Source organism: Anopheles gambiae, chromosome 3, assembly GCF_943734735.2.
Source record: "Anopheles gambiae chromosome 3, idAnoGambNW_F1_1, whole genome shotgun sequence".
Classification (NCBI taxonomy): domain Eukaryota; kingdom Metazoa; phylum Arthropoda; class Insecta; order Diptera; family Culicidae; genus Anopheles; species Anopheles gambiae.
The window spans coordinates 75,459,237-75,472,266 of NC_064602.1; the positions used below are offsets into that span (position 1 = coordinate 75,459,237).

Below are 13,030 nucleotides of genomic sequence, written 5' to 3' on the forward strand. Positions count from 1 at the left end.
AGACGATATTGCGAGTGTTGTGTTAGGCTACTTGGATCTCGGAGTTCATGAATTTGATCGCAGAGATTCTGAAGATCTCATGTTGGTGTTATTGGCAGGTTGGAAAAATTGGTGAGGTTTAGGCTTTAGTTCCTCTGTAAAATTTGCTGCACTTCTGAACGACGCTGGGACTGATTCCTAAAACATTCCAAAGACTTTTGAGTAGCTTGGATCCCTACATGATCTCGGTTATGCGCAATGCAGTCTCAAAGATGCTGAAGATCACATGTTAGTGTTGACGAGCTACGTTAAAGTTGTTGAGGTTTACTTGAGATAAGACTTGTTACAGTTTTGGACGACATTGCGACAGTTACTTGAGTTACTTGGATCCTGGAGATCCTGAATATGATCGTTAAGATGCTAAAGATAACATTTTGGTGTCACGAGCAGGTTGTCAAAGTTGTTGAGGCGTAGGTTTTAGTACCTCTATATGGCTTGTGATACTTTTGAGCGACACTAGAACTGATTCTTGGTACATCTCAACAGCTTTCTGCAGAAAGTTTTGTCATCAAACCAACCCCAACAGGGCAAACCCAAATAGTAATCCCCGTGCAGCGCGGATATGATTTTGGAATATTTTTATTATAACAATTCGATAAATAATAATAAATTGCAATAAAAATAATGATAAAAATTGCCTTTTTGTTTGACTACGTTTGGGCTAAAGAAGAGACAGAGAGACAGAGAGACAAGGTATGTGAAGGGGGGGATATTACGCGTACTTACTCGTCGGTGTTTATTATCATCGCGATATAATGGTATCAAAGATAGTTTTATTTTACTTTTTACTGCCGCGAACACTACCTCATTTGTGTGTTCTCTATCATTATTATAGGCTTTACTTTCCCACTTTTGCTTTACATCTTACTAACGATACAACTTCGAAAAAAAACGTCCTCTTCCTTTTGCCTTGGTGCGGTGTGTCTGTGCTGATCCGCAATTCCAATGCATTTTCTCTTTGCGTCCTTTGTCCTCGTCGGTGGCGTGGAAGATACTGACCTACTCAACCTTCGACCACAGAAGATACATCAAAAACACTGAACTGATTTTTTTCTCCAAATAAAAGCTACAGTTAACCTAATTTAAGTAGCAAATAGACAACAGAGTAGTGAGTGGTGTTCCACAACATCGATTGCAAGCAGAGAGTCTTAGGTTTTGCCCTCGTTTCTCTCTCTCTCTCCCTCTTCTTGTTTTGTTTTCATAGCACAGTTTTACGCACAGTTCGTATTAAAAATTTGTTCGATTCGCTTGCCCTAGATCCGATTTTTAATCATTCTTCTACTCTCATATAATCAAGTCCACTGCAGTGTGCCTAATACTAACATCTTTCAAACACGGAACACCGGTACACAAGATTAGCCGTTGAAGGAGGGAAGAGAAAATTCGAAACATAAATACATATACATATTTTTTCTAAACAGAACGCGACGTTCGAAAGGAAAAAAAGAAGGGATAACGTCTCTACTTAAACACGATACACGATATGCTTGTGAAGGAAGAAATGTGGTAATAAAAAACCTCAAAACAGCTCTTTCACACACACACACATACTCGATAAGGGTAGTGAGTGTGTGTGTGTCTGTATCTGTGCAGTCATAATATGCAGAGACACATGCTGATCCTCTTCTCTCAAGGACATGGAACACGATCCAGATCCTCACATTAAGGATAATTCGATTGCTTTTTCTCATATACCTCAGACAGCTCATAATAAGCACACTATAATATACGTTTATATATAAATATGTATACGCGCGAATATAGACAATTTTTGTTCGTTTGTTTTGTTTGTGTGAGTTCCTTACTTTTCTTGCTTGCTTCGCTAGTTACTTTTCTGTCTGTAGGTGTATACCCGCTCTGATCTCGATTATTGCTCGATCGGATTCAACATTCTAATGCCCCCTCTCGGGACAAGCGAGTAACCACCGCCGTGTACCGGCCTCTATTCCCACGAGTAGGGTGAGTAATCAATTTGGTTTCTGGTTTCGATTAAAAAGTTAAGATAAAAAGCGAAAGAAGCCGAAGCCGGAGAAAAGGGGAGAAAATTGCTGCTCGAATATATGTGTCAATATATCAATAGGGTGGTTTTTCTTCCCATTTCGTAGGGTATTTCTCTTCATAATAATATGGCAAAAGGAGTGTGTGTGTGCTGCACTGCGTAGGAGTTTGGGGAAAACGGAAGCGCATTTTGCATGTTTGGTTGGTAGTAGTTGGCTGGTTGGGCAAGCCGTTCAAGCGAATGACGAATCGTCTAGTGTGCCACCGCCTTCGCCATTGCCATTGCTCAATCTCGTGCCCGAAGATGGTGCTGGTGCTGTTGCTGCTGCCGCCGCCGCCGATGGACTGCTTTCGGAACCAGTAGCCATTGTAAGTGTGATTCTGTTGGATGGAAGGAAATGAAAAAAGCATTAGTTTACTCTGTACAATCGAATTTGTTCGAACAAATAACAATAAAGCTTCAGTAAAATAATTTACAATTTGAAAACAACGGAAAGGAAAACTGTTTTAGGCAATCTCACTCCTTTTCATTATTAGAACGCAAGGGACGCAAAAAGGGAGCACTGGCATAGCGCACATTCTCTGTTAGCATTACGCGCTTCCCACACACACACGAACACACACACGCCGGTTTTACCCCGCTACCTTCTACGGATGTTGCCACCAGTAATAGAACGGTCTCTGTCGCTGTTTACTAATGCTGTTGATGCTACTGCTGTTGCTGACGGTGCTGTTGCCTCTGCTCATCGTTCTCACAGTCGACGGTTCCTTCTTCTGGGTGCAGTTCCCAGTCCTGGCACGGCCATTGCACCTACTCACGATCTCATTGCAACGTGCCGCCGTCATCGATTTGCCCTTCAAGCGATGATCGATACTTAGCGCCCGTCTGTACTCGGTCAGCATGCTCGTATAGGACGGTGCAGGCGACGAACCCACGGACCTGGGCGGCTGGTACTGAGGCTGTTGGCGCCTTTGGTAAAAGCTAGCTCTGTTGAGGGGTTGTTTTTCGTTTTTGTTTGAGGTTTTTCGAAAAGGCAATTCAAAGAAAAATATAAGGAAAACAGGAATTCATTTCCGACCGTTTTTGTAAAGCAGTGTGGAACAAAACACAAATACAGCACACAGCGCACATGGAGGAGGTTAGCGACTGCTTTTTGTTGTTTGTCTCACGCGCATTGATGCATATTATTGAATGATGAAAATGCAACATGAACAGAAAGGTATGAACGAGTGGAAAAGCAAAACAGGCAACCGGCATTGCGTCGAGCTTTTTGTTCCGGCAGAAGGGAAGGAATGGCAACGAACGGAATCAACTCGCAACAAAGGATTTTCCACACAGCTTGGGGGGAAGGGGAGGGCCAGCGCGCTAGAGGCATTTTCCTGCTGGTATGGTATGGTGGTGGTGGTGGCAATTTGGCGAGCATTTTGGCGCCACCCAGCGACACTTGGAAATGGCAAAAAGTTCAAAGGCAGATGCACAGCAAGCAGGAGCAGGAAAAAAGAAAGGCAGGGCCGGCAGCAGGCATTATTGTGCCACTCGGTATATGTAGTAACTTGGCTTACATTGTTTCTGCTGGAGGTCATTGTAGCACAGTGCGATTTTTGCTTGTTCTACCACAATTCCAATTGGTCCCTTGCAATAATTCAAAAGCGATATTCCTTCTTTTCATCCTTCCCGTTTGGTCGTGTACACTACTAAAAATGCGTCGATAAATGACTCGCTCCATTCACTCGGTTGAAATGCACCTTCATTACATGTTGGATTCTTTGGCACCCGTGACTGATGTGGCAGTCCTTCGCAGTGTGTGGCAGGCGCGTGCTTTTTTTCGCTTACGAGAGTGGTCGTCCCGTGCTGGCCGACCCAGTCGAGGCGGATGTCGTTATGATGCCGGGCGCCAACAGTGCACTGCCGCCCCCATTGACCAGCTTGTCCATCGAGCGGGACCGGCTGCATTCGATCGCTTTCTTAAACTCGTGGATCTGGTTCTTCAGGTTCTTCAGGTCGACCAGATCGATCTCCGTGCTCGACTCGTGCGACTCGTCGCGTATGATCTGGTTGAGCGAGTGTATCTTCTCCTTGATCGATTTCAGCGTGTCGATATCGAAGGGAAACTCACACTGCTCGCCGCTCGGTACGGGAGGCAACGAAATGGCGGACTGTGGCTCTTTTTCGGCAGCAGTTTCTTCCCGTTGCATGTTGGATTCGCTCATACGGCGGCAAGCTTCGGCCACCGTCTCGACGTGTTCCGTGTCGGCCGCCGCTTTACTGTCCTCGCGCTTCGGCTGGCTGGTTTCCAGCGAGGATAAAAGATCCGGCGTTTGGCTGACTTGCGGCAGGGAACTGGTGGATGGTTCTGTGCCCGCTTGATCATCGGTCAGGTAGCTTTCGTCCTCCTCCTTAATCGTCGGATGCAGACGCTTCTTGCGCCGCACGCTACCGAACAGGCTCGGACGAATCCTAGATTTTGTGATTTACACGTATATGATGATTGCAAAATGGTTAAATGGTTCCGATACGAGGAAAATTTGAAAATATAAAACGAAACCGCGAAACCGCGTCACGATTGACCATAAACAGGGCTTACAGGATGATGTTGAATTTCTTATGCTTTGTTTAAATTTAAATGAGATTAATGGGCTAACGAAATTCCCCCACACCACTCACCTGGGATTGTTGCTTTCCTTGCGCCCATCCCGCGTACTGCTGGCCAGACTGCCGACGCTGCCCCGGCTGCTGCCACCGTTCGTTGTGCCGAAATGGTCGCCGCTTCCGACGCTCGGTGATTTGCGCGTTACAGTCGATTCGTGGAATGAATCCATCGACGACGAACTATCGCTCGTATCGCTGGAAAAAAGCAAACACAAATCGCACATTTTTAGCCAGATCGTATCGATTTAAGGGTCACAGAATCCTACCTATCGGATTGGTAAGAATCACCCTCCTCTTCCATCGCCTGCTGCAGGTCGGCTATCCGCTGCAGCGCCAGCCGCAGATCCGCCCTCGCCGAGGCCGTCTCCGATTCGGCCGTCTCGATGCGCTTCTCCAGCTCCTTGCGCTTCAGCAAACCCTCCTGGTCGCGGTTCGCCAACGTCGACAGCTCGTCCCGCAGCTCGCGTACCATTTTCTGTCCCTTCTTGAGCGCATCCTGCGCTTGCGCCTCCCGATTCCTCGCCTGACTCAGCTCGCCCTGCAGCTTCTCGAGCGAGTCCTTGTGCCGGGCGAGCTGGATCTCGATGCGGGCCCGCGTCGCCTGCTCGAACTCGAGCCGCGATTCGAGCTCTTTGGTGCGCAGCTCCAGCCGCTTGAACGCCATACTGTTGGACGGTTCGCCGATCGTTTCCACGCTCTCGAGTCGCGTCGCCAGCTCGACCACCTGCTCCTTGAGCGACTTCTTCTCGCCCTCCAGCTCGGACACGCGCAGCTCGTATTCCGCGATCAGCGACTGCTCGCTCGACAGCTGCTTCACCGTGGCACTGTACTTCTTCATCAGCTCCGCCATCTCCTCCTCGTTCTCGTCGATCTGGGCCTGCAGTTCGGCCCGGTCGCGCTGCGCCACCGTCGCCCGATCCTCCGCCTCGTTGCGAGCGCGCTGCGTTTCCTCGAACAGGAGCTGCGCGTCCTGCAGCTCACCCTCGAGCACCTGGCGCGCCTTCAGCGCAGCGACGCGGGCCGATTCCGCATCCTCCAGCTGGTTGCGCAGCTGTCGCACGAGCGCCTTGCTTGCCGAATCGCCCTTCGCACGATCGAGCTGGCTTTGGGCGTCGCGCAGCAGCGCCCGATACTTCCGCGCGTCCCGCTTCAACCGCTGCACCATCGCTTCCTCGGCCGCCCGCTCCGCCCGGTCCTGATCCTCCAGGCTGGCCAGCTTGCGCTCCAGCTCGTGCTTGTCGCGCAGCAGCTGCGTGCGCTCCTCGTGCTCCTGCTCCAGCTGGCATTCGAGCGATTTGATCTTCTTGTACGACGCGCCCCGTATCTCCTCCATCTCGTCGTCCCGCTGCTGCGCCTCCTTGCGGGCCTCCTTTCGGCTCGTCTCGAGCGACATCTCCAGCCGCAGCTTGGCCTGCTCGAGCAGCTGTATCTGGCCGGCCATCTCGTCCAGCTCCTCGTCCTGCTCCTTGCACCGCCGGTCGAGCTCGTTCTTCTGCCGCTTCAGCTGCGCTATTTCCTCCTCCGTACCGCCACCGAACGCCATCTCATCGAGCTCCTGCTGCAGTGCCGTCACCTTCTCCTCCTTCAGCTCCAGCTCGAGCCGAATGTCCGACACCGTCTGCTCGAGCTTGCACTTTTCCGCCATCAGCACGTCCTTCTCCCGGGCCATCCGCTCCTTTGCCTGCCGCTCCTGCCGCGCACTGTCCTGCAACGTTTGGCATTCGGCGTCGAACTTGCGCTGCCGCTTCTCGAGCAGATTGTTCCGGCTGTTCTGCTCCTCGTACAGCATGCGCAGATCGTTCATCTCGTTCGTCATCTTCTGCGCCTTGCGCTTCCACTGCGCCACCACCTGGCGCTGCTCCTCCACCTCCTCGTACGCGTCGGCCAGCTTCTTCTCGAGCTGCTTCTTCAGCCCGACCAGCTGCTCGAGATCGTGCTCGTGCTGCGTCTGCAGCCGCTTCTTGGTAAACTCCAGCTCGCGGGCCACGCGCTCGTACCGCAGCCGGTAGCTCTTGGCCAGCTCGGCACCGTCGGCCGGCACCCCGCCGAGGGGCAGATCCGCACCGTCGCCGGTGCTGTCGTACTCGCCGAGCGTGCTGCAGTCGTCAAAGTCGCAGTTCAGCTCCGACTTGGCGCACAGCAGCTCCATCTCCATCTTTTCGGATGACTCCTGCAGGTGGCGGTACTTCGACTCATACTCCTTCACCTCCTTCTCGAGCCGCAACCGTTCGGACGTTTCGGCGGCGAGCCGCTCGGTGATCAGGTTCGACGACGAGTGTTCCTCCGTCAGCTCGGAGGTAATGTCGCTTAGCTGAAGCGAAAGAGAAACAGTTAAATAAAATGTTAATTACAGTTTAACAGCAATTTGGAAAGGAATGTAAAGATATGCTTTTCCCCACTTCTTCTTGCCAAGCCGTCCGATTTTTGTTCAAGAATTTCCACAGTGTTTCCCCCCCTATACAACGACTCGCTTGCTTATACTTTTCCTTCGCGTGCGGCAAACAACGCTTTACCTCTTCGCTCATATCAACCACCGTGCTGCAATCGTCGTCGTCGTCCTCCACCACCCTCTCGCCGATGTTTCGAATGCGGCGGCGACGTAATGCCAGCCCCGCCGGTCCACCTTTCCCATCGCCCGCCGGCAGCTCGCAGTAGAACGAGGAGCGCGAGCTAGACCGCGAGACGACACTCGAACGGCGCGCCGGCGATGACGATTGCTCCCGCAGCAGCTGCAGCCCGCGCGCAATAATGTTCGACACGCTGCGCGACCGCACCGTACCGCCGAGCCCGCTGACGTCACCGATCGTGCCGCGCACCCCGTAATCGTCCCGCCGGCCCAGCGTACGGCCGAGGTTGCGCCAGTCCTGCATCACGTGGTCGGTGCGGCGCAGAAAGTCGTGTATCTTGCTGCTGAGATACTGCGAGGCGGAGCGGGCCAGCGAGCGGTTGCTGCCGAACCGGGGCAGCGTTGCACCGGCGGGCAGATCGACGGCGATTTCCTGCGGTATAGTGGCTAAGGATAGTAGGAACTGTTCCAGCATGGCACCGGACCGATCATCCTCCAAGGGCCCGCAAGACAGGGCACGATCGGTCATGGAACGCTTCTTTATAGCCCAATGCTTCCGTTCGGTCTGTTGCTGTTCCTTACCGGACACCACGGCAACCTCTTCAACCTTCTCCATCGATTTTGGGGCATCCTTCAGGTCCTTAAGAGCTTTCTCTTCCCTCACAGGCACACTCTTGACAGTACTCTTCTTCTTCTCCTTCTCTTTTTCCTTTGCAATTTCCATCTTTGTTATTTCCACCATGCCCTTCACCACCGCACTATCCGCCATCTCATGCGTAATGGTCGTTTCCACTGCCCCCACCAATGCCGGCGGGGAGTGAGAATCGTCCTCCTTTTTGGCGACTTCCGCGTTCGCCGCTTGCTCCTCCTTCGCAGCTGCTTCCGTCCCTTCGGCTGCCGCTTTCGGTTTCTTTTTGATGATCTTCTTTATCACTTTGCGCACCTTTACAACCGGGCGACTTGATGATGCTGGCGTTGATGATGGAACGGTCGCAGTGGACGTCAGCACGCTCGTTGTTGCATCACCGTCACCTACTTCCTTGACCTCTATCGTCGTCGTGGACTTGCTGCTGGTGGAGTCTCCCTTTGCGGACAGACTTTTGGAGGAGGCGGATCGCAGCGGGGTCTTCTCGCGCCGTACCGCCTCACCCAGTATGCGCCGCTCGGAGGGTGATTTTTCCTTCGGCATCCCGTCGTCAACCGTACCGCGCACCGGGGAAGCCCTTGCCGCCCTAATCGGGGTTGAACTCTTTTCCGTGCGGTCCGGCGTTACCGATCGGCTCGGTTTGAGGGACAATCTCACCCCAATCGGACCACTTTTTTCCGTGCTCGCCGTCTTTGGGACGGGTTTTCCTTTCGCCAGCGATTTGCCCGCCTCGTCCGTAAGTAGGTAGGCGGATCGTTTTTTCTCCTTTCCATCTTTCACGCCACCACCGACCCCATTCGTTGGCTTTTCCGTTCCATTTTCTTCCACCACGGTGGTCGTTACTACGCTACTGGCCGTTGTCAATCGGTGTCCACTGGTGGATCGTTTCAGTTCCAGCGTTTTGGTCGAAACCTTACCGATCGCGGTACTAACCAGGGACGGCTCTTTCTTCTCCTCTCCCTTCGGTGCAATTTTTACTTTAATTTCGCTTTTCACACTTTCCTTGCGCGCCCCAGTGCCATTGACCGTCGCCGGCGGAAGCGGAGGCGTTCCATTCACCCGTTCGCCGTTCGACTTTCGCTGGCTCGCTGACGGTGGTGGTGGTGGTGGTAGCTTTTCTTCGCTTTTCACCGCCCCACCATTTGATAGCTTTTCGGTGGTGGTGCCATTTTCCTTCGATTCCGCCGGCTGGTTTTCCCCATTTTGGACACAACCATTCGTCGCGGCTGCTGCTGCTCCTTCCTCCTTAATCACGGCCGAGTGACAACCGTTTCCGTTGTTCGTCGTCATGCCCTCGCTCATCAAGCCTGCCGTCATTTCGTTGTTGTTTTCATCAACAACCGTTGCCTTCTGGGCGTGCGTCGGTTTGTCATTTTTCACGGCCCCTGTAGCATTTTTGCTGGCCGACGCCACCGTCGTGCCGCCGCCTCCGCCGCCCATACCGCTGGGAAGATACTGTCTCCACGACGACAGCTTTCCGCCCACGGGCGGTGGTTTGTTGGCCACGGGTGGCGGTTTCACAAGTGGCGCTTCGCCCGCCGTTGATAATGGCGATGGTGAAGGTTCTTTTTTCACCTTCTTTACGATGCCAAAGCCGTTGCTGGGGTTGTTGTTATTGTTGCTGCCGTTTTGCAACAGCGGCGGCTGGTCGACGCCATTGCCAGGGTCTGCTTGTGTCTGCTGCTGCTGCTGCTGCTGACCGTTCGTTCCGTTCTGTCCCGACCCTGCCGCCGTCACTGTTGCCGGGGGGAAAATTCGGGACGATGAGGGCGATTGCACCACCGCGGATGGCGCCGATATGATCGGACGCATTTTCGATGCGTTTTCCCTTCTCTCACTAGCTCAGTTATCGGGGTTTTTTTCCCTTAAAATTATACACTCCCTTCTTTTTCTCTGGCGTGGTGTTTTTTTTTTCGAGTGTGATCGCTACACGCTATTTCTTCTCCAAAAAATGATCTATTTCGATCGCCCCGTTTTATGGGCGAGTTTTATTGCGACACCGTTACTGCAATCGCTGCCAGCAGCTGCAATCAGTTGCCTCATTTCTCTAACAGAAGACAGTCCTCTACCTCGTCCGCTCCCACACAAACTGCGCACTGTTTTTTGATCTTCCTTTTTCTTTACGATCGCACAGTGTGTGCCGTAATTTCTTAAAACAAAATAAACACCAAATACGACACACACACACACAAACGACAATTTCTTTAAACAATTGTCACTTTCTCTCTCTCTCCTCCTTTTCCGTTTCGTTTCCCTCTGTTACTTCCTGCCCCCGACACACACAGACTTTCGCGGTTCGAATTAAAAAAAAAGCCAATGCACCCACAATTCGACACAATTTCGTATTAATTTCGACACAAATTATTTCGACAAGGGGAGTTGTTCAATCTCCCACCGGATATGTAAAACCGGGACTGCGAGAGCACTCTATGACCCGAAACCCGAAACAGCAAACGGGCGACAAGAGTTCGACACCACCGAGAGGACGGCGCACGCACGGTAAGATTTGTCTTCGTTGGCCGCGATCGATTAAGCGCGATCGTGGATTAAATTTGACTTTAATGCGTGCGTGATTACTCGCTACGCTCCGTTTCTTGGTGAAGACACACAGAGACACACAGAGGGCGCGCACTAAAATACTGTGAAGCAATCTGGGGTGTTGTAAATCCGTAAATCGGTGGTCGAAAACTCTCCTCAACCGCTCACTGAAAGATCGAAGATCGGGTAGGCAAGGAAGAGGTCGCAATTTCGTCGTTTGTTTCGTCCCTGGCTGGCTGCATCCGTACGCAAACGCAACCAGTACTGAACTGACGAGGGCGCGCGATCGTGTCCGGGAGCGAGATGACCGTCCGTGCCCCGTACGGCGCTGCTTTGCCCCAACCAAACACCCCGCTGCCAAGCAAGCAGCGGTTGCGTTGGCGCAGAATTTGTCGTTCTTGCCAGCATCTTCGTTCGTTGTGCATGTATCTATAGGGGAGGGAGAGGGAAGGGCCTACTTTTACTTGCGCGATGCGCGCACACTTTGGGGCGCACTCTCATCGCTTCTATTTAAACACCATGGAATCGGTGGTCCATCCGATGGTGGTCAAAATGTGGGTCAAAGGTATATTTCGAGACATTGTTCAAGGAACTCTCTTCTTCTCTAGACATTCAGTGAACAATTTGAAGATCTTGGATATCTCTGAATTTAATGATCTTTATATCAGAACTTCTCATTCTTGTTAAACAATAGATCTTCTTATATATTTGATGCATCAACCATAGAGAGTTGGTACTTCCAAGACCTCTAGATCCTTATGTTTAGGCATTAATGCAGTAAGGATATATGTTAGACATATGTTAAAAGACACCTCAATCCATTCAATTCTGAGAACTTTGAACTCATGACCCATGTTAGATTTGAACCCAAAACCCCGTCTAAGATGCGAGGCCCTTCATGTACCTGCTTTACCACGAGCCTAATATGCAGACGAGCTGTTCATCTACAGTTTTATGTGATTCATGACATTCCTGAATATAGAAATTCCAATCAACAAGTGATCGTAGACACCTCAGTCGTTCTTTCTGAACCAAAAATTTCAAAAACTCCTATAACTTCCACCTCAATTTTGTCCATCACCTACTGCAAACCTTCATCCAATGTTCCCGTTTTCGACCGACGCACTCGGGTCGTGTATTTTGCCGAACATCGCTCAAACTGCACCCATCCTCCCACGGGCCCCATCATCATGCGCTACCGCCGCAAGGGCGGCCCACCGGATTCATCGGTGACAAAATATACCCCTCGGAATCCCTTCCCGCCGCCGGTGGCTCCTTCACCACTACCAGCAAGCCAGAAGCAGAAGACAAATCAGTCAAGTGAACGGCACACCACGGCGCGACAAATGTAACATCGGTATTATGGCATACACACATCTCTCTCGGCCTCTCTTGCCGTACTCCGCGCTTCGGCCTAGGTGGTTGAAGATGCTGCGGTGTTGTGAGCGCAGTGTGGCGGCTGGTCGGAGTGTATCGTATTTTTAGAACCACCGCAAAGTGTGTTGTGATCGACGTTTCGTGTACGCGAGTGACGCGCAACCCTCCCTTTCCTCGGGGTTGCGCTGCGTGTGGGTTTGATGCAACCACGCAAAAAGGGGTAATCGTTTGTTTTGCACAATCAAAATCAATAATTTAACGCGTATGAGCAATCAATGCATGTGGGAGCTGTTTGGGTTTCATAATTTCTGCGCATCGATAATAACGAGCGTATTTCAAATTTCCTGAGAAATTCTGAAGAATACTATGAACGATTTTTCAGGAGCTCTTCAGTTGGAAAATTGTCATGTTCTAGGAAGCCGAAGATAACATTTCATGCCAATGTCCCAATAACAGAAGAAGTGCAAAGAAATTAGGGAGATGTTGATTCTAAAAACGAGATCTGCCAAATCCTGAAATAATCAGTACTTCCTTCCTTCGGGACCACATCTCTACACACCCATACAGTACACAAATAACCGACCAAACGCTGAATGGGAGACATAGAGATAGAGAGCCATCCCCACCGGTTCAGCCGTTGAACGACATCGGACAGGGAGGAGGGCCCGTAATTATCAACACCAATCGACGGCGACCAGCTTTACGGCGAGCAAGATACTCGCTCAAAGCGACAGGATAAATCTTGCTCCCTTCGGTCTGTTGGCATCTGCGCCGAGAGTCAGCTGTTTCGGGCGTGCAAAAGTAGCACATCAACCGAACATGTCGTCGTCCGGGAACATGTAACGGCGCTACCAAACCCCACGGGGGATTGCCGCCTGTGTGAAATTGGATCGCTCGGGGTGTGTGTGTGTTGTGCGCTCGAGCGATTCGCAGTTGAACCATTCCCTGAAGGGTCACCCCACGTTGGATGATCGAGGAAAAGGCACTTCCTTCACACTGCGGGATTTGGGCTGAAATCAACCGGGTGTAATGAGAAAGTGAGAACAACAAATTGCCACAGTAGCAAGAAGAAGAAGAAGCAACAGACAAGAACATTACCGTGCCGTATCTTCGCTATCGCCAAGAAAACGGCGATCTTCCGTCTCCCTGACAAGTGAAGCGTACACGAATCTTGGCTCCATCCCGCGTTCACACCGTCCTCCTCTATTGCTGCGGG

At 51.4% G+C, this 13,030-nt stretch overlaps 1 protein-coding gene across 13 annotated transcripts in view; it reads right to left on the reverse strand.

The window, feature by feature from the left end:
• Positions 1-602: 602 nt before the first annotated feature.
• LOC1270789 (unconventional myosin-XVIIIa) overlaps positions 603-13,030 on the reverse strand; it is a 28,012-nt gene continuing 15,584 nt past the window's right edge. For 8 of the 13 annotated variants that reach the window (XM_061659859.1, XM_061659861.1, XM_061659867.1 and 5 more), the window contains 4 exons: positions 4,954-6,998; positions 4,703-4,882; positions 3,601-4,495; positions 2,278-2,418 (listed from right to left, as the gene is read on the reverse strand). In XM_061659859.1, coding sequence (XP_061515843.1) covers positions 3,868-4,495; positions 4,703-4,882; positions 4,954-6,998 — 2,853 coding nt within the window. In that variant the 3' untranslated portion in view covers positions 2,278-2,418; positions 3,601-3,867. Of the gene's footprint in view, positions 2,419-2,682; positions 3,026-3,600; positions 4,496-4,702; positions 4,883-4,953; positions 6,999-7,200; positions 10,777-13,030 lie in introns of those variants that run through there. The other 5 variants (XM_061659863.1, XM_061659870.1, XM_061659864.1 and 2 more) reach the window with 4 other exon arrangements.